Below are 22,547 nucleotides of genomic sequence, written 5' to 3' on the forward strand. Positions count from 1 at the left end.
TTCGGGTACCTATAATCCGTTATATAATTAATTATAATAATGTTTTCTTTATTAATTTTCCCTCAAATATAAGTGTCATGAAATTGAATATTATCGATTTATATTAGAGAAATTATCATACAGCCTTATTTATAATTATTTCTATAACTTTCAGAAGTATATTTGGGAAATTACTCACTCAGGAACTTATTCACTGAGGAAGAACTGTAAAATTAAGATTTCATAGATAAGAGGGAGAGAACGGCATGGGCGGAGATACGGGGGGGGGGGGCGTGCATGGGGGGCATTGTTCCCGCAGGTGGAGTTGACTGATCTAATGTATATATGTATGAATTGACATCATCCTCATCTTGCCCACCCCCCGACTTCCAAGTCTATCTCCGCCTATGGACGGTCTTTTTGTATTTTGATTTTGAAAACAAAAAGTATATAATTTTTCAGTACTTTTATAAATGATAGATGGCAGCACAATATGATAACACAGATGTCACATTCACTATCTGTACTAGGGTTACCATACGCCCCTTTTTTATGTCATTTCAAGCGCCCTACGTTTTAGAAAATTCGCCCCTTCCGTCCTCCATTTCAGGGGTTTCTGGAATTATTTGCAGAAACCCTTTCTTTTTCCTTCGGGGAGGACTTTTTTTCGAGAGTATTCCCCCCCCCCTCCCGGTAGAAAGGTATCAATACACACACAACGATGAATAACTGAATAACTACGGCGACCATATTTTCTTCATACAAATATGTAAGGGCAAGCGGAATCCATATACGGGATATCGCAGACAGATAAAATTTTTAGCCAATTACAACTAAAAACATTATCAAAAGCAAGTAAAGCTGCCAGTTACAGCTAAAGAATGTCGAAACTGAGTAAAGATGCCAGTTACAGCCAGAACCGACAGTAAGCCAAGTCCGCGACTGTACCCAATTGTCCGGGGAGAATATATTGTAATTTTTTTGTTTTTTTTGACGCAAAATAAAGTGTTCCAGACTGTCAGGAAGCTGGTCTGGAAGAGAACTCGGCAACGGGATACGTCCGGTGACAAAGTTCTGGAATCATTGATTCATTCAGTTACAGTCAGAAAATGTCAAAACTGACTAAAGTTGTCAATAGCAGCCAAAAAAAAAATTGTCCAAGGAAATTAAAGTTGCCAACAATCACTAAAATCGCACAAACTTTGTCAATGACGGGAAATAGAGGGCTACTGCAAGTCCCAATCGGTGACACAATGTAATTCAAATAATCATAAAAAGTTCATAAAAAACGTATGTGAGTTGAATATATTATATGACTGATTAATTATGATAAATAATGACTGTCATAATTCAATTTATAACTCTGAGCCCAAACAAACCTGAGCCCAAACTAACATTTAAAAAAATATTTTTGATTGATTTATCAAATGTAAAAATGCCCTTTATAAAGGGAAAAAATAATAATAATTAATAGTTAACCAATTAACTAATTTATGTTATTTCCTGCCCGTACCTGGACTCATACCGTTGCATCTCAACAAGTGATAGAGGTATATCTGTCTCTAGTAGGTGCTGGTTCCTCCGAGTCCAACAGGGGGGGGGGGGCCTAATATAGGGCCGTAAATGAGGGGGCGGGCGTGGCAAAATTCAGGGGCGGCGGCAGCTTTATTAGGGGAACAAAGAACACAATTACAAAATTAACGAATTTTAAAGTTGTGGGGGCGGAAAAGTAATGTTTGCCCCTAGCGGCAATAATCCTAGCTACGGCCCTGATGTATATTTATGAGAGAATTTTATTTATAGTGAAATTAGTGAAATTAGGATTTTTGTTTTTTCAATTCGTTGAATGGAAATTTTCAAAAATTCTGAAACATAATTTCTTTTTTTCTTTTTTTTGAATTCACAAACTTCTGAAAATTTTACTGTTTTTTTACATTACGTATGGGTCTTTATTAATTTTGATACTGCTTTTTTGATTAAAAAAATTAATTTCATTCTTAAAATTAATTTCTTTTTTCTTCCTTTCAATACATATGAAAATATTATTTAATTCTCATTAATTCTTTTTATTTCCCATTAATTCTGATTATGTTTCTGAGCGCGGTAGCCCAGGTCGATAAGATACTCGCCTGAAGTACCGAAGGATGTTTAGAGGTGTCGCGAGTTCGATACCCGGTTCATCCTTGTCAGGAAATTTCCCTAACAAAGGGGTACAACAGAAATGGCGACATGACCGCAGAAAAAATTGCTACCGCAAGGAGTCCCCCGTCGAGGGGTTAGTGCACCAACCTCTCGATGAGTATAAAAAACAAGCCTGCCGTTCGGAATCGGAAATAAATTGTAGGTCCCGGTTTAATTAGCCCTCGTGTGCAGAAAATGGCCGTGGTGCGACAAAAAACATAAAGTTATTTATATTTCTTTCAATAATTATTAAAATATTTTTCATTATTTCTGAATGCATTTGTCATTAATTTTAAATATATTTTTCAATTAGTTCTGAATACATTTCTTTCAATTATTATGGAAATACTTTTAATTAATACTGGATATATTTTTCTTTCATTAATTATGAAAATATTACTTTTTATTTTTCATTAACGCTGAATAAATTTCTCATAAATTAATTTTTATTTCCAATTTAATGCTGAATGTATATTTCTTTCATAAATTTTGAAAATATTTTTCATTAACTCTGAATACATTTCTCATTTATTCTGAACTAGCTGATACCCGGTGACGTTGCCCGCCCCGTAAAAAATGTATAGCTTATTAATTACTTCTTAATCAAAAAAATTTCTGCATCAAGTAAGAAAAAATTACTTTTATTTTTAAATATTTTAATTAAAATCTTCAGGCAATCGCTTGTGGATACACAATACTTTTTCTTTTTCCATCTGGTGTGTAGATGTACAAATTTTTGCTATTACCAACACGCGAACAGGCGACGAAAAGGTGTCCGTGTGAAAAACAGGGCTCAAGTAAGTTGATACCTGCCACTGGCATAACGACTGGCCTTGCGCTTTGTTGATTGTCATGGCAAAAGCTAAACGAATCGGGAACTGTAATCGCTTGAAAGTGAATGACATTTCTCCAGTGATAATTGGGGTACGTGGAATGAAGACGTCTTCTTTTGGCACATCCAGTTAGAATCGTTGCTTCGATGATGTAATTGTGCAATTTCTTCACGCAGAGTCTGTTGCTATTGCAGAGCATTGGTGTTTCCAAATTTCTCAAAATCATTATAGGTGCTCCGACTTTGAGGGTCAAGTTGTGTGGTGGCACACCCGGAATATCCAAAGAGTTCAGACATTCTGCAGGATACAGAACTGTCTGCGCTGTGTCTGTGACAGTGTCAACCGATTTGTAAGATGTGGAGTCTCCCGAAATAATTTTTAGGATTTTTCCGTTGATCTTGTTCACACTGCCATTTTTCGGTGCCAGAATCGCACTCTCACAAAGCCACTCATGGTTTCGGTGATTTTGTTGAATGTTTGGGAAAACGTGGTCTGCAAGTTCTTGAACTGAGTTTATATATATAATAACTGGCAAAATCCAGTTGGGAACGTTATCAGTCTAGTGCTTGGGTCTACGGGAATTCTTCCATTGCCAAGTTTGATCAACTGATGTGAAAATGATAGCAGTGCTGAGTCATTTTGCAGTTGAGCTCGCATGTTGGTGGATAATGATAATTTTTTAGCTTCATGCCAGAGTGTTGATGTCCTAACAAACTCGAGGCGACCACCGATAGACAGCACACCACCTTCACTTCCAACCCATCTCACTAATGGCAGTAAATTGCAATGTAGCGATATGGCCAGAGTTGGTGTTTGGTGAAGTAGAGTGCTGATGATTTGAGGCAAGCATTGAGTTCATCAGCTGGCGTTGAACATTTTTATTCCCAGTTTTATCGCCGTAGTTGTTGTTCTCTGTTGTTAGTGACGCCATATGTCCAGCTTCTACAGCGAATATTATTCAAACTCCTTTTAAGCACTTTTTAAATTGAAACTATACCTCAACGATGGGTGGTTGATGAGATAAAGGCCACATTAGCACTTACAGGACACCCTGTAAAAAAATATCTGGCGCTTCCAGGGTTTTTTTTTAATTACTGGGAGTATTGGAAAAGAGCCAAACCATTATAAAGGAATAAACTGTAATGATGGCAGAATTAAAGATTTGACAAACCATTGTAAAGGCACATATTCCCGTCTGAAACGCATTGTTGGGAACCACGGTAACCAAAGTAAACGTTCCGAAAGTGATTGTTGAGGCCCCCAAAACCATTGTTGCCCGACAGTTTTTCGCCCATTTCGGGCATTTGCCCAGCTCTGACGAACTTTTAAAGTAGCCTACGGCTCAATCCCGGTCCTGTTTGGTATATATGCAAAATCTGGCGATGATCGGTCTAAAACTGTAGATTTGTATAAAGAGCATACATACATACATACATACATACATACATACATACATACTTTCACATTTATATATAAGATAGATTTCACATTAGTTCTGAGTGTGTATTTCTTTTAATGGATATGGAAGTATTTCCGATCGTGTGTAAGGCATCGGAGTTATTCAATATAACGAAGCAAAAGAAAAGGAATGTCTCACATTCAATAGGGCGTTGTAGTGCGTTTGAGTTGGTCCACCATTTTCTAACAGATTTTTGGAACGTTTGATTAATGTGAAAATTTAGAATAGAGTTTGTTTTTTTTTTTTTTTTCCGCTCTGCTAAAATTTTTTCGATCACTTTGGGACCCGATTATTCCTTCAGGAATGTCTAGCTCGGATTTTGTACAAGGGATGAAAGCTCTGAAGAAAAAAACCGTTCCGGACCTGAAGTTGCAACCAGATGCGCTGGACTTGTTGGCATATCTATGCGCGGACTTTAACGCCAGATTGGTCAAAGAAGCGAAGGAATCCTACAAGAGCAACAAGAAGAGGTTCGCCGAAGGGATGAACGATTCGACGGCAGAAATGGCATCGAAAAAAGTCATCAAGTCCCAGATCAAGAATTTCGCTGTCATCGAAGCTCAGAGGTACACCACGAAATTCAAAGCCGGCGAAATCCGATACAACGCCTTACCCGTCGTCCATGAATACGAGGAAGAACTCAAGGAAGCGGCGAAAATGAAATCCAAGATTCCGAAGCCCGTGGGGTACGAGTTTTACCCGGGAGTGAAGAACCTGCTGAGCTGGACGTACGGCGAGAAGCAGCTGGACACGAATGCCAAGGCGTTCATCGGGGAATGGATCTACGATAATATCTTGGCTATATTGGAAGCGGCTCGATCCACGGATGGCAAGATCGGCGTGAGGGAGATGGAAGATGCGGTAAGGGCTAAGCTGGGGTCTCAGATGGCCTCGATCGGTCACCTGGAAGGATCAAAGAAAGTCAACCTATACTCGAGGGGTATGCTGTATTTGGAGAAGGATGAGGAGATTGGTCCACTTGAGCACACGGGATACAGCCGCTCTTACAGGATTCGTTCCCCTCATAACAGACCGATTGAAGAACCAGGAGCTGTAGAACAGCGAGCCCCAGAGGATTTCGCTAACGTATTCAACAGCGGGATCAAACGTTTAGCCTCGACAGTGGGCACCGGCTTCAAGTTGGATCCGAGGGCGACAAAAGTGCTGAACGCCATTCTCGAGTGTGTGTGTTCGGAACTCGTTCACGTGTCAGTAGCCAAGGCCCCGCCTAAGATGAAGACCGTCGGAATAGTCCAAGTCGAATCCACAATTCAAGACACGTTGAAAGGACAAATGGTCGAGTGCGCCCTAAGCGAAGGTCGCAAAACCTTGAGCTTATACGCAGACGGATTGATTTCGTTGCCGAAGTTGAAACCCCAGCAGCAGCAGACTACGGCGAAGAAGAGGAAAAAAGCCGGAGCCCCCGCAAGCCCACCGAAAAAAAGCGTCGCTTCGTTAACGGAACTCGTCAAGCCAAAAAGGATCCCCACGATCGATTTCATTCCGGGGATTATAGCCCTGGCGACAGAGATGAACAAATCAGTGGTCCTCGACAGAGCAGTTGGTCCATTCCTGAACGAAGTCTTGCAGTCGATCACCGACCTGTTGTCTTCGGACCTGGTTGGCCAGATGGACGTAATTACCGTCGAAAGCATCCGGGAGTCCGTCGCAAAAAAGTTCCCTGGTCGATTGTATGCTTACGCCGACCTCGCGGGTAACAAGGCCATCACTTTAGACCCAGATGCCAAGAAATTACTCACACTGGCGAAACCAACGGCGAAAACACCGTGTGTCTTCTCATCGTGTTTCTCATCACGCCGCTGAAAGAATCATTGGGCCATCAGTTTGGCCGTGACTTGAGGAGAAAAAAAAATTATAATAAACAGTGGAGACAGTTTTCCCCCCTAGATAAGACATCATGTATAGTCCAAATAAAAATTTAGTTTATGAAGGGACCTATATTTGTGCTTTGTATCGAAATATAGGTGTGGATCTGTCAAACGATGGCTAAGGTCCCTGAAAGAGCAGGTTGTCCGGGCTAAAGGTATTTAAGGCTTATAGCGAGACAACAACACACGATTAGTGATGAATTTAACCCTCGATAACTTAACTTAAATCAGTGTTGCTCAGTACTAACTAATCAGATTGGTAGTCTATTAGACTAATGCTTAGTTATCTTAGTTAAGTTGCATTGAAGAGGGGAAACTCCTACAGCTTGTTTGCATGTTTTGCAACGTTAATACTCTTATTCCTTCACGTATAGGTTTTGACAATAAATTTGGATCATGGCACTATTGGATGCGTCGGGGATAAAATTGGTAACATTTTTCGCATGTTTTGGAAATGAAGAAGAAGGAAATAAAAAATAAATAGAAAAGGAAAAACAAAATGGTAGAGATAAGAGAGATAGAGAGATAACAGTAATTTCTCTTTCACCCTTCCCTTACGTGTTATCTTTCGCTCTTACATGTATATAGTATGTAGACAGGGCCGCAACTAGATGCTTGGTCACCCGGAGCAAGCGCGCATTTTGACGACCCCTTGTAATGTTGAAGGTGAGGTTTCAGACTGAAATTTGCACCCCTTTGGGTCTAGCGTCCGGGGCACGAGATCCGCCTGTTTCCCCCTAGTTGCCGCCCTGTATGTAGATACATTATACCATGATTTTAGCGGCTGTCCACGCCGCTAAATGTGATCAATCTGGACTCGGGATTTCTGATAATAATAGCTGAATGGTATGAGGTCATTCATGTGTTACGTCAGCATCGATGGGAGAGGGGGTTTCCGATTTGCTGACTTGATGACAAGGGGGAGGGGGTTTGGATGATGCTGACGTCATCAACACCCCTTTATAAAGATATGAAATATTCTTAATGGCATCTTATTCGGTGCGACAAAAACGGAAAAAATATTTCGATAGTTATTAGGCACCTGAACTAACATTCTCCCTATTGATAAGTGCTCCACATAGCCACTTTAGTGATCTCTAAATGTTTCACGGATCCTTCAAGTGCTCTGGAAATGTGTCTGTGTCGCTGAAGTGCTCTGGAACTATGCTACGCATTACTCAAGTGATCCGTAATCATGCCGCGGATCAGTTAAGCTATCTGAGAATGTTCCGCGGGTAACTTGAGTGAAGTAGAACCGCACTGGGGGGGGGGGCGCTTAAGTGCTTAAAATTTTTTCATCGGGGGGGGGGGTGCACGAGCCCCCTTTGACCCCCTCCCGCGCACGTTTCTAATCCCACCAATATGCGTTAGGAGGTAGGAGGGCAGTGCTGACGAAATTTTGCTGATGGGGGGAGGTCAGAGTTTTGCTTACTTTTGCTGACAAGGCGGGGGATAAAAAATGGCTAAAAATTTGCTGACGTAATACTTGAGCGGCCCCCAACTATATCGCTAGTTACGTGACCAAACGGGATGTATGGTATACGGAAATTGGTAAAACTGCTCGCTGTTTTTCTTCCCCCACGTAATTGGTTGCAAAATGATCAATAATTAGTGTTTTTTCCAAGAAAAACTGATCAACTACTGAAGCAAATGGTTTTTCTTTTGTCATGCATTTGCCTTCCCTGTAGCAGGGCCATTGTAAAAGCAGCTCCACACGTACATGAAATCACAGTGAATACTACGAACTGATTAGGACATCAAGTACATAAATGTTCGTCAACAAGAGTAGGGAGGAAGAGAACACCTTATAGCCTTCTACATAGTCTTGTAGCCCGATAACGATAACTTACATGGGGAAAATAGAAATTCGGTTAAACGAAAGGCTAAAGAATGTGCAAAAAAACTTATGACGGGAAAAACTTGATAGCATTATTCAAAATCCCGATAACTATGAACGAATTTCCTCCATATTATGATATTGGCTCGTTGCGTTCTTTAGAAAATTGGTAACAATACCCGAATGATAACATTATACGTGATTTGAATAAGCGGCGCAAACTGTATGTGCGGGGAAAAAAATCATTAACAGGGGTATATAGATAGAGAACGGAAGGAAAGAAAAGTTCTGTTCCTCGGGGGGTGGGAAACCATTTTCCAGGGGGGGGGGCAAAGCACATGTACTCAATGTATGTATATATATATTTGTATGGTATACACCATTTTTAGTGTATTTTCAAGAGACGGGGAGGGGGCAACCCCCCCCCCCCCGCCTAAATGACGGGCTGCGATTGTGGACTCGTTTCAACGTGAAGTTTGTTCTTGAGGAACGCCTGTCATGTGTTCCAGAAGTGCTGTCATCTGGCTTCCGAATTCGGCAGCAAACAACGCGGCAGTTTAGATTTGTCATATCACGTTTCAAGTTTGCCATGTATCACTTTCTATGGGTTAATTTTAAATGTCGTTTGTCTGATTGTGTATGTATGTGTATACTCACACATCTGTTTATGCTCATGAGCATAAACAGAGAGTTATACAGGGACGGAAATCGTACAACTACAGCGTTCTCGTTCTAGCCGTCAACGCCAGGACCGCAATTAAGGGGTGGGAGTGAAGACTGTTCAGGTGCACCAAGCGCTGGAACCAGAGGGGAGCCAAATCTTATCCTTTAACCTTATCTTCAACACTACAAGGCGGCGCCAAAATGTGTGGTTGCACTGGCTGACAATTCATCCAGTTGCGACCCTGTTAAACGCAACTGCTGCGAAATAATTCTCAAAGCATCTGTCGACAATGTACATGAGGGACCTTTGTGGAAAAAGTCCACAAATATCTTGGTGCAATGCCGTTCAGAGAGAAATCATATAATTCGTTCCAGAAACGGACCAAAATATGAAGATAACTTTTATAAAACACTAAAAAGCACTTTGACCTCTGAAGACCAGACATACCCCACTTCCCATCTCGGAGACATATCGAAGCGTTCCCGAAGGATGGATGTGTATCCGGGAAGTTTTATTAAAATCAAAGAAACATAGCCTCCTCAGATGAAGGCAACAAAATATACAATAAATAAATTGATACAATCATCTTGAAACATCAGCAATCATCAATCTGGAATCAGACTTCATCTCATCTTATTAATCAATCATATAAAATTATTCCTTAACAAACATAATATTGAACTTAAACATTACCTCGACACTCATCTCATCAAATATAGAAAATAATAGAAAATAGGCCACTCACCACCACCAAAGCCGTTTGGCAATATATATGGGCATCTCCGATTTAGCTTAGCCCACACAAGGTTCACCCGATTCACAAGTACCCATAACGCTAAGAATTTCAGACTGACCATTTAAACTTTTAACTCAGTGCTCTTGTATTGTAAGCACTACTAAATCAAGACAGTTTTTCGGTGAGAGTGGATTCTCTATCCAAAGCTGTATTAAGAAGCAGGGGCGTAGCCAGAAATTTCGTTCGGGGGGACCAAAGTGACAGAACAATAGATTTGGCCATCTTTTTCCCTTTTTACGGTCATTTTCTCACATTTCGTGGGGGGACCAGACCCCCAAGTCCCCCCCCCCCCCGGCTACGCCCTTGTTAAGAAGCTCTTTAATACAATCTCTTTGGTTGAACTAAAAATGCCTGGCGACAAGGCCACGCTTATGCTAGGTTCTAAAAGTTAAAAGACGTGAGAATATTTACATGTAGCTGGCTCTTCGGCTAGTCAGTAATTCATAAGCTGTAAATGTCGGTGTGTCTTTTCTGATACTAGAGATATTTTGAAAAACAAGGCATGTTATGGCTTGGCGACTGTCATGAGAATGCTTTCATATATTGGCGTCAATTCTGTTGACGCGTCCCAGCAACTTAAATCTATCGCCCGAGTGGCGTCATGGTAAGATGCTCGTCTTCCACTATGAAGGTTACCATCAAGGTCCATGGGTTCGAATCCGGGCATAAAACGTCAGAAGCAAGTTCTTTACCTACCGAGCCTGGGGTGACCACCGATGGATGGAACTTCCATTTCCCACCCAATTCCTCTAGTTGGTAATTGCTCTCCATATGGCGATATCTGACCGGAGTTGGTGTACGGTAAAGTAGCAACTTAAATCTAATATTGGTAAAATGAGTGCGTTGTGAGATATAGCGTGGGAAAAATCTAGGAACATGTTAACTTCTGATCAAAATATATTTGATCAGAAGTGGGATTTTCAGAATGAATACTTTGGGGGGAGGGGGATTGCGATCTTGACAAGAGTACGTGTTCTTTCAGTACAAGACTCAGCATAAAACTGGACGTTCTAGGAGCTTAGCTTTCTCACATCTGGCTGTACGAAACGCAGAAATAAGCTGGCCAAAACACAAATAGATGGGGGACACGTACGAACTCGAATGAGTTGTACCAACACCAGCTATAAGAGAATAAAGCTGGTGTTGGTTGGGGACATAGTGTAAGGCCAGGATTACACTATGAAAGCTTTGTAAAAGCTTTATGATAAAATTTGAAAAATTCCACCACGAAGATGACCGGATGCATTTGCTCGAATGTAACCAATGCGTTTAATTGGTTGGATTTTTCAAGTTTTATTAAGATCTTTTATCAAACTTTTATAGTGTATAATCTCGGTCTAAGATAAAAATATCTTCAGTACCTCATCTTCCTGTATAAATTCTCATTTATCCAATTGTGAAGCTGTGCAGAAGTGCACAAACATACATTACTTTTGATTTTCTTTTTGGACTGAAACCATTTTTCCCCCAACCCGTCATTCGAAATCGATCATAAATTTTAAAAAAAAATCATAAAATTTATTTATTTTTTGAAAAATGAATTGCATTATTGTGTGCATTTTAAATTTTTGTTTCTCCTCATATTCAAGAAATTAATTTTCCCGAGTTTCGATATCGATCCCCGGGCACGAAATAACAACCATAAATTCCTTTTATTTTCTATGGAAAACGAACAACGGTGCGAGAAACAACATAAAAACATAGCATTATCACCGTATCGTGATAACTTGATCTTTCTTCTCCCTCCACCTCCGTCCCATGTCTTTGTTATTATCTGATAAACTCGCAATTTTCGACTTATTGCGAGTTCAGATTAAAACACTGGTGGGCGTTCACATCAAGGTATCCGCACCGGTGACGAGAGAACATGGCTGCTATTCCGCTCTCGTTGGGATGTTTCCTTTTCATGAATTTACTACACTTCTTAATAGCGGCAAATGGTAAATAAAATATTTTATTTCATTTCAGTTTTTTTCTTCACTTATATTTAAAATATGATTTCAATGAATTTTCCATTTAATGTTTCCATTTTAAGGAATCCGACTACGTTGAAAACGTTATATATTTTGGAAGAAAATATCTATTTTTATATATATCGGTATTATTTTTTTAATTTTCTACGAACGCTCAGTTTTTTGTGATTCCAAAAAAATGGTCTGGTTTTGTTCACAAGCCGCTTATAACCAAAGTTACGTCAAATTTACTGTTGCGTTTTTACATACAAGTAATCCGTGAATAAAAATTTAATGCTTTCAAACCTGAGCATTATTTTTTTTGGAAATTTCATACTATATTTTACATTTCTGATACTTAAAAAAATGCTTTTAAAACAGTAAATCATTATTTTTTCAGATTTTTCTTTCAAATGTCCATTTATATTTATTTTATTTTCTTCTGTAAAGAAATATTTCATCTCATTCAAATTTTTTCAGCCAAGATAATGCAGGGTATATATTCATCTTCACATGCAATCATTTTCCAGAATTTTACTGCTAAATTTTATGTAATAAATGGCACTTTTACTGGGGGCACTTTCTCTTGGAAGCCGTCCTAAAAACCCACTGAAAGTTGGTGCTGCCCTCTGATGAAAATATCCAAACTTTATATTCACCATATTTCCAACTAAAAATTCACGCAATCTTTTAAGTCAGGGCTTAACTTCCTGAGGGTAGAAAAAAGAAGAAAATTCTGCATTTAGAAGAAGCAGCCCATACATTTGTGGCACCAAGGTCCAAAAGGGTTAAATGTGTTTCACGAACAATGTACTAGAGCAGAGGTCTTCAACCTTTTTCTAGTCGCGAGCACTGCCTGTACCCGTCATCCAAAAAAGAGCACTCTTACGGCAACTTTAACATACGAATGCATGAAATCAGGATGTTCTCAATCCTTGAATGCAATTTTTACAAGGTGTTCTCATTGAAATGCTGATCAAGTGCTCGCGAGCATGAAATCGAATACGGGCATCGCACACTCTGGGTACTTCAGGGAGCACCGTGGTAATCGAAAGCAACGGGTTGAAGATGCCTGTACTAGAGTTTCAAACATAATTTCTTAAAATCTATTCATTGTATCATTATGAAATTTGAAAACCATATTTTGCCATTTAATTTTAAGGTTATGAACCAAAAAACTTTAGGTTTCCCATATATATTTGTCTAATTACAGTGTTTTATACACGATACATAGAATTAAATTTCAAAAAATTCACTCGCACACTAACAGATTTGAGTGTAACTTAAATGCGTGCAGTGCAATACTTAAATTTTGGTTCGTAACCAGCATCATTGCTAGATGAACGTACTGTGAAAAGAACAAAATATTCCATTCATAGAAATTTTTGTATTCGCGTTTCGCATATCACATGCATTTGGCTTAAAATTGGCATAAAAATGACTTTTTCATAGAAAATGACAGACAATTCGTTATTGTTTTCACCATATTTTTTATGGGCACTTTCCCATAAATGCCCTTAATGTTCACTTTAGTACCATATTATAGAAAAAGTGACGAGAAAGGTAGTCGGACATCTAATTTTTATTTCTAAATATTTAGTGTTTGCTTAGTACTTTTTCCCATTTTTGTACATTTAATACAATATTTGCCACTTTAAATTAGGTTCTAAATTCGTGGAATTACCGTCTAGTTTGTACCTTTATTTTTCGGTTTCAGACTTCCCATGGGCCAACATTCGCATGGGTCGCGAAGTTAATTTTATGGTTGAAAAGGATAACGAACCCCTTGACTAGACTTTAAGCTGTTAAGCTAGCTTAAGCTGGAAGTGAAGAGGGTTGTTACAGTAAACAAAGATCTATACTTCACGAAAAATATATTCAAATGATCTGACGACCATATTTTTCATTGAGAAGGAAAAAATTCGATAAATCGGGACCTTTAAATAATAAATCCGTAAAATACGGGACATTGGTGATTGTCATCAGAAAACATTGTAAGAACTAGGCAGAATCACCAGTCATAATCAAAATTCCAAAAAAACAATCGAGGACATAACATAAACCCGATAAATAAAACGAAACAAAGATATGGGATCTGGTAGATGTGAGATTAATTTATAATTTTTGCCATAAGTATCATAATATAATGAATACGGACGAGTGTGTGTGTATTCACGACTTTAAGTAAGGGCCATTCAAGTATTACGCAAGCAGATTTTCAGCCATTTTTACCCCCTCCCCGTCAGCAAAAGTCAGTAAAACACTGACCCCCTCCCCCCGTCAGCAGCTTAGAATATTTCATATCTTCAAAAAGGGGTGGTTGATTACTTAAGCAACCTTCAAACCCCCCCCCCCCCGTCATCAAAAGTCAGCAAATCCGAAACCCCCTCCCCCCTCGATGCTGACGTAATACTTGAATGACCCCTAAATATTACAAATTCAAGTAATCATTATTGAAAGAAAACTAAAAAAATGTGTAAAAAATATCGGAACAACGAAAATTTCAGGAATGTCCCGTAATACGGGACACATTTAGTCCTTTAAATTATTTCAGGCATTTTACTGGTCAGTGTTTTCAGAAAAAGTTGAGAGACACTGCTCTATGGGGGAATCGGCCCAAGCCGCCCAAACCATTTGCGTTATAACCGAGGTGTCGTTACAACCGAGGTTGTCATAACCAAATCTGACTGTATTTAAATATTGTGGAATATAATCTTTGTTTTTTATCTGAATTCTTTTCTAGATCCCCCGATATATTTGGACCGCAGTTACAAGGCATTTGGGGAAATTGTAGAAGACCTTTCAGACCCGATGTCCGAGATCACGATGCAATTGGCTTTCAAGGAAACCTACGACAATTCGACGAAAGACGCGGCTTTTACTGTTTGGGAGGCCGGCACTAACATCACGTTCTTAGAAATCGGACTGACCGGAGAAACGATGAAATACTTCCAACGAACAAGTATAATCTCGATTATTCTATTAATCATCGTAATTCATTCGAAATACTTTCATCAAATTCCACATCATACGCGTTAAAACTGTGGACCGCGATCCAAATGTGATCCTCGGAGTCATTTGATGTGGCCCGCGACCTAAAAAACTCAAAAAAAGAACTCAGTAACACGTAACCAGATCCCGTAAAGGCCCGGACAGGCGCATTCACAGGCTACTTAAATGACCCTCGGCACATTTGCAGACCACTTGAGTAATTCGCGGGTCATTCTCAGATCAATTATATGACCTGGAATGCTGTTCTAGATCATTTAAGTGATCCGCGGTAAATTTACAAACCACTCAAGTAACATGCGGCACATTCACAGATCACTTACGTTAACTGAGGCGCTGTTCTAGATAACTTAGGTGACACGCAACGCACTTCCAGATCACTTAAGGGACCCCACGGTATATTTACAGATCACTCAAGTGAACTGAAGCACATTTAAAGATCACTCAAGTGAACTGAGGCACATTTAAAGATCACTCAAGTGAACTGAGGCACATTTAAAGATCACTTAAGTGACTTCGGGTGCTGTTCTATATCACTTGAGTGGCTCGCAACACATTTCTTCACTTAAGTGGCCCGAGTTGCATTGATAGACCACTCAATTTGCTTGAGGTACATTAACAGACCACTTAAGGGGCCCGCGGTACATCAACAGACCATTTAAGTGACACGCGACGCACTTCCAGATCACATAAGTGACCCACGGCATATTTACAGACCACTTAAATAAAATGCGGCACGTTCGCAGACCACCTCTAAAGTGATCGGCAACAGCGTGCTGGGAACTTGAGTGGCTCATGACACATTCTTACTTGAATTAAGTGACCCGAGGCACATTTAAAGATCACTTAAGTAACTTGGGAAGCTGTTTTATATCACTTAAGTGGCTCGCCGCATTCTCACTTCACTTAAGTGGCCCGAGGATCATTAACACACCACTTAAGCGACCCGCAATACATTTGCAAATCACTCAAGTGACCTGGGGTGCACATTCCCAGATTACTTGCGTGGTCTGCGGCTCATTTACAGATCACTTATGTGACACGTTTCAAACCAATGAAGCGGCCTGCATTTTTAAAAAAAGTTGAGCACACTATGTTATACATCATTCATGTTTAATTTAATTTTTTTTTTCCTGGGTGTATTTAGGCACGCACGTCACCGTATACACTCTTTTGCAATAATTGACGGATACGGACGTAGGCCCATACAGGCCACCCTTACCAGAGAGGCGTAGAGCAAAAATGTTTTGTTATACCTTACGGGATGAATATTTCTTCTCATTCATGTATTACAATACATAAAGTTCGTATTTGGAGTGCAGCCACTTCGTTTGGTTATCACTGTTTCTATTTCTGTTTCTTTCATTTGTATAGCTTAAGGTAGGGGTATTCAACCTTTCCAGACATTGCGGGCCAAAAAAGAATTTCCATGAAGCCCGAGGGCCATACTGCGGTACCTAAATTCATATATTGGTGTCTTAAAAGGTGGGCACAATGGGACCCAGGGTCACGTGTCAAAAGCAAAGTGGGGGGAATGTCTACATCATAGTTTCCCAACCTTTTTGTCTCATCGCCCCCCAACGGAATCTAACCCATAGGATCCTATGTCATACCCGTAGCTTCTACCACCTGTCCGGAACTTTCCATCGTCCCCAAAGGGGCTTTAACACCCATGTTGGGAATCACTGGTCTATATCATAGTTTCATTGATCATTGATCATTTTTGTCGCACCACGGTCATTTTCTGCACACGAGGGCTAATTAGACCGGGACCTACAATTTATTGCCGATTCCGAACGGCAGGCTTGTTTTTTATACTCATCGAGAGGTTGGTGCGCTAACCCCTCGATGGGGGACTCCCTGCGGTAGCAATTTTTTGCTGCGGTCAAGTCGCCGTTTTTTGTTGTACCGCTGTGTCAGGAAAGTTTTCTAACAAGGAAGAACCGGGTATCGAACTCGAGACACCTCTAAACATCCTTTGGTACTTTAAGCGAGCATCTTATCGACCGGGCTACCGCGCCCCTATATATCATAGTTTCCCAAACTTTTTTGTTCCATCGCCCCCTTCATCAGAAATTTTTTTTCTCTCATCGCGCTCTCAACCCATTGGATTGTATATTATACCCGTTGCATCTATCGCCCCCTGGACCATTCTATTGCCCACCAGGGGGACGATGTTGCCCCCTTTGGGAAACAATGGTTTATATTGTTTGAGAAATTCATTCATTATGAGATTGGCTTTTCATTAAACATGAATTTTCGTTCATTCTTGAAATTGTGTGTTTTTCCATCAATAATATGAATTTTCATTTATATATTCTGAAATATTTTTTTAAAATTAAATATGAATTCCCCCGAATTCTGAAATCAAATTTTCACTAAAAATTAATCTTCATTTAGTTCCTGAAAATATTTCTATACGGAAATATATTTTTCATTAATTATGAAAAATATTTCTTTCTGTAATTCTGGAAATATTTTTCACTAATCACTAATTTTCATGTGAAACTATGAAAGAATTTTTTTCAACCAGTTCTGAAATTATTTCTCTCATTAGCTGTGATTTTTTTTTTTTGGAAAAGTAAATTTTAAAAGCCTTAATAAATGCATTTATATATTCATTAAATCTCGAATAATTTATGTCAATGATATTTTTTTCAAAATTTCCATGAATTATGCAACTATGTAAGTTGGTTCCCCCTTTAAAAAAAGTCTCTCCCGCAGACAGCTGGCATACCTACTACACGATAGTTACATTTACCATCTTTACTTCAAAATATGAAAGGCAGATGGCATCACCAGCAAGAACATAAAATAAGCACAATTATGTCAACATAAATACGTTAGGGCCACACATACACTAAGAACACACATTCCGAAATCTACCAATTTCGTAGAGCCGGACTCTTCAACACCTGTCCCGCGGGCTAAATATGGCCCTCGAAGCTCTTCACCATGGCCCGCCGACTGTTTTTAGGAAATAGCTGAGAGACGATTAATATTTACAAATTGAAACAAAATACGCAATTTAAACGTTTGAAAACTCCTTAATTAAAAAATAATAGTTTCATAACTTTTAAAATAAATAATTTCATAACTTTTAAAATAAATAATTTCATAACTTTTAAAATAAATAATTTCATAACTTTTAAAATAAATAATTTCATAACTTTTAAAATAAATAATTTCAGAATTTTTTGGCAGAAATAATTTCAGAATTTTTTGGCAGAAATAATTTCAGAATTTTTTGGCAGAAATAATATCAGAATTATTCAAAATAATGATGTCACAATCAGTGACAAAAATGATTTCAGAATAATTGAAAATAAAATAATTTCGAGGTATATTGAAAAACATAATTTAAAAATAAGTAGCAGATAGTTTCAGAATTACTGAACGGGTTGATTTCAGAATCCGTGACAGAAATAATTTCTCAGAATATCAGGGATAAAAATAGTTTCAGAATTAATGACAGGATTAATTTCGGAATAATTGAAAAAAGAATATTTTCAGAATAATTGAAAAAAGAATATTTTCAGAATAATTGAAAAAAGAATATTTTCAGAATAATTGAAAAAAGAATATTTTCAGAATAATTGAGAATAATAATTTCGGAATAATTGAAAAGAAATAATGTTAAGATAAATTGAAAGCAATAATTGCGGGATCAATGAACGAAAATGCAATGTACAGATATTCTCAGAATTGGTGAAGAAATGGTGCCACAACGAACAAAAATCTTTAATCAAGATTCAACCCTACAATTATAAATACCGCAGTATGACATGATGTAGCGGCCCGCGGGGCGTCAATTTTGAGTTTGGCCAGCAATGTCTGAAAGGTTGAAGACCTCTGCCTTAGGGCTAATGCGTATGAGGTGCATGTGCGGTTAAGTAGTAGCAGTGGCTTTTCGTCAGCGGCCCACTGGAAAGGGCTTTGAGTGAGGGCCATGCGTTTAAGACCCCTGTCCAAAAAGGAATATCTGGATAACGATCAGACTTCTGAAGAATGAGTGACACATCTAAGATGGACACGTTATCAGAGCGCATTTATGGTTATGCCACCCGTGGGCTACACGAATTTTTTGCTGCCCTTCTCCCATTCTATTTCAATTTTCTTGACTAGTCTTTCCTAAAATTCGCCAACCTTCATCCCGCTTGCGCCCTCTTTCAAGTACAACTGTATCTCTGAGGCCGTGCGCATATTGAGGCGACCATCCATGAGGTACGGGAGTACATGATATAGACTAACGACGAAAACAATTGTATTGCTTTGTTCTACACCGCATACACTCGAGGAGCGAGACAAAGAAGAGAAAGAGGCCAGTCAACGAGGTTAGGGGGGTTGAACAAACATGTTTGTTTTCACCTCGATCTGCTGATTTTGGCCATTTGCTGATTGGTCCGTTTCCCCCCTTCTTTTTTTTTCTTTCCCTCTTTTGAGGTGGGATCATCATCATCATCACATCCTTACATGTCAAAACACCTCGGGACATTTTCTCTGTTCTCCTCCTCTTTTACTATGTGCGGACATCTCTTCCTCCACCCTTCTTCCTAGTCGAAATTCTTGGAACTCTTAGCCTCTTCACTCCACTATGAGTGCAGCCAAAGTCGCTCTTTCGCTCAGTCCCATTCTCACACACTCTCTAAGTCACTCTTTTAGTTACGCACATGCTTCTGCACTGTTTTTGTCACTCACGTGATTGCACATTGTTTTGGTCACTCGCATGCTTGCACTTATTTCGTCACTCACCCGAATGGTTCCGTAATTTATAGGTCACTCTTTTGATCATTTCCACGTTTACACATACTCTAGGTCATTCTTTTGGCCAGTAACATGCTTGCACGCACTCTGGATCACTGTTTTGGTGATTCATAAGCTTGTACATGCTCTAATACTCTTTGTACAGCACATGCTTTTACAGCACTCTTTTGATCGTTTACACATGCTCTAGGTCACTCAGTGGCCTGTTCCATTGCTCCGAATGTCACTATTTTGTTCATTCACATGCTAACTCAAGCTCCAAATCACTCTTTTGCTCACTCACGCGTTTACAAACTCTCTAGGTCATTGTTTTGGTCACTCACTAACCTAGTCAGTAGCTGTCTGGGCACAGGCGGATTTATTGGGATTTATGCAAATTTTGCCGCACTTCTCCCATTCTGCAAACTTTCTTGGCCACTCATTCCTGATATTTGCTGACTCTCTGAACTTGCCGCTCTGGGCAATTCAGCTCGCTAAGTCTCTCCCTCTTAAATACACATCTGCACGTTGTTTAACTAATTTTTCTCATTGAAAATATGCATCTATAGTCAACGGTTTACGACTTAATTGAGGTGAAATGTACTTACGTTTTCACCCTGTATATGAAACTAAGAATTTTATTATAATAACTTTATCACTTTATTTTTCTATTATTATTATCCAGATTGCGTGGTAGAATCCAAACAAGACTGGTTGACCGTAGGAACATCTCTCCCTGGCTACGGCTTTAAGGACGGGAGGATCACATTTTCACTGCGACAGCTGTTCACAATCGATACTGGAAATTTAGTTGATTCAGAGAGAGCTAAACCTACGACTATTCGTGGAATACCAGCGACATCATGGCAGTACAAGCTTAGCCAGACCACCGGGGACAAGAATACTATCGACGCTACAGTGACAGCGTTTTTCTCAAGTAAATTTCAGTTTCGATTTCAAAATTTATATCAGCGAAAAACAAGGGAAAATTCGGGTACACTGCATAACACAGGGTGTCCCATAAAATCGAAAATCCATAAATTGATAATTTTTGTCGCACCACTGCCATTTTTTGCACACGGGTGGCTAATTTAGACCGGGACCTACAATTCATTGCCGATTCCGAGAGAGAACGACAGCCTTTTAAAAGAAAAAAAAAATCCATAAAAATTGAAGGAATAGATATATATATATTTGAATGTGATTTACCAAAAAATCCATTCCCACGAAAGGGGGTCTTTTAGCACAGAAAACAAAAATTCGAATATTTGTTGATCGAGGGCGCTGCACAAAATCAAATCACAGAATTTTCGACCCGAGCTTTTCTTTAATCTCTTCTGTGCCTGGAACGTTCGTAAAGCTCCAGTCAGCGATTTGGCCGTTGGGATAGATGACTTTTCCTAACGGCCATACCATGCTGAAAACACCAGTTCTCGCCCGATCACCAAAGTTAAGCAGCATCGTTCGCAGTTAGTGCCTGGGAGGATGGCCGCCTGGGAACTGCCAAACGAGTGCTTCTGGCATCAGTTTTTCCCGAGCGGCGCAGTAGTCAGACGTTCGTCCACCGTGAAAGTCACCGCGAAAATCCATGGGTTCGAATCCAGGCAAGAACATCAGGAACAAGTTCTTTACCTACCGAGCCTGGGCGACCACCAATTAGCCCCGTTTACATGGGAAATAGCAAAAGCGGGTTTTTAAAAACCGCTTCAAAAATTTTCACCAAAATGACTGCTCTCCATTTATTTCCTTATGAAGGAAAAAAGTCGTCAGGCTGGTGCTAGAACTCCCAATGCTACCGCAATATTTGCACATGTGAACGGGGTTATATATGTCACCTTTATTCCCCCCACCTAATTCCACTGGTTGGAAATCGCCGTATGCGTATGGTGATATATGACCGGAGATAGTGAGCGGTATAATAATGGGCTTTTCGAGGATAAGGCAAAGCAATTCTACCAACAGTGCTCAATCCACCAATAGTCAACATCACAATGAAAACTTTACGCAAGCGCCACTAACAAAAAAAAAGAATTCAGAAATGAGCGGTAAATCATACACTCTGCAATTTTTTTTTGTTCAGGGGAAACAAAATTATTTCCAATTTTTGTCAATAGGGGGCGGTGCAAGCAATCAGGAGTTATCGGACCTGAACCTTATTTATTTCAATCCCTTCTGTGTACGAAACATTCATAAAGCTTCAGCCGATGATTCATGTGTGGCTAAAGTAAAAAAAATTCATTCTGTTTTATCCACTAATGTCAACATCATTATAAAAACCGCATGTGAGCGCTACCAACAGTGAAAGGAGCCCGAATGGCGTGTTGGTAAGGTCGTAAGATCCAGCGTTAAAATTGAAATAAAAGTACGGGACCCTACTGGTCCGCAGACATCATGATTAGTCCGCTAAACGAAATCTGTTCTAAATAATATGGTCGTAAAATGACTGCCAATACACGAGCCGTTAAGAAGAAGCTGACGAATGAAATGAGAGAAAAAATACTTGGTCGAGCGGGTACGGTCACTGCAACGAAATTTCGAAAAAATTCGAATGACATCATTCACTTTTATGCATTGCAAAATGATTGGCGCAGTAAAAAAACCATGAATGACGTTGAAACGGTACCTGCACCACCATAAACGCCTGCGCAAGACACAGACAAAAAGAAAAGTCTCACCAAAGGGTTGGTGCGGGGACTAGCTGTAGATTGGAGAGAGATGCCCGACCGAGCGGATAGCATACCAACCCCTTAGTGAGACCTTTCTTTGTCGACGTTCTGCTCTGACATTTATGGTGGTGCAGGTACCGTTTCAACGCCATTCATGTTTTTTTTGTTTTCTGTGCCAATCATTTTGCAATGCATAAAAGTGAGCGCTGCCGTTTGAATATTTTCGAAATTTCATTGCTGTGACCGTACCCGCGGAGCAAAGCTTTTTTTTTCTTACTTCATTCTTGAGCACATACTTTGAAACACCTATATCTCGAATTTCATTAGCATTAGTTGCATTTTGCGACCGCTAAATGCTCGTATATTGGCAAAGTAATTTTATGAGCACCCTGTATATAGGCAATTCTCACAGATGAATTTCAGAAGGTATTATTAAGTTTTTTATACGAAACTCATTTTTCTCTAATTTCTTTAGTTTTCAATCATTTATTGCAGAAATTTATGCCCCCCATCAGCAGTTTTTATGGCATAAAATGTCT

General features: G+C 39.5%; 1 protein-coding gene across 1 annotated transcript in view; it reads left to right on the top strand.

Moving 5' to 3' along the window:
* The first annotated feature begins 11,405 nt into the window (after positions 1-11,405).
* The window catches only part of LOC149083037 (uncharacterized), a 34,520-nt gene continuing 23,378 nt past the window's right edge, over positions 11,406-22,547 (top strand). The window contains exons 1-3 of the mRNA XM_089236137.1: positions 11,406-11,578; positions 14,334-14,552; positions 20,028-20,279. Of these exons, the coding sequence (XP_089092263.1) occupies positions 11,506-11,578; positions 14,334-14,552; positions 20,028-20,279 (544 nt within the window). The 5' untranslated portion in view covers positions 11,406-11,505. The remainder of the gene's footprint in view (positions 11,579-14,333; positions 14,553-20,027; positions 20,280-22,547) is intronic.

This window comes from Pholcus phalangioides, unplaced genomic scaffold, assembly GCF_987345545.1.
Source record: "Pholcus phalangioides strain wild (caught in Gottingen) unplaced genomic scaffold, Ppha-v1.0 ptg000009l_1, whole genome shotgun sequence".
Classification (NCBI taxonomy): domain Eukaryota; kingdom Metazoa; phylum Arthropoda; class Arachnida; order Araneae; family Pholcidae; genus Pholcus; species Pholcus phalangioides.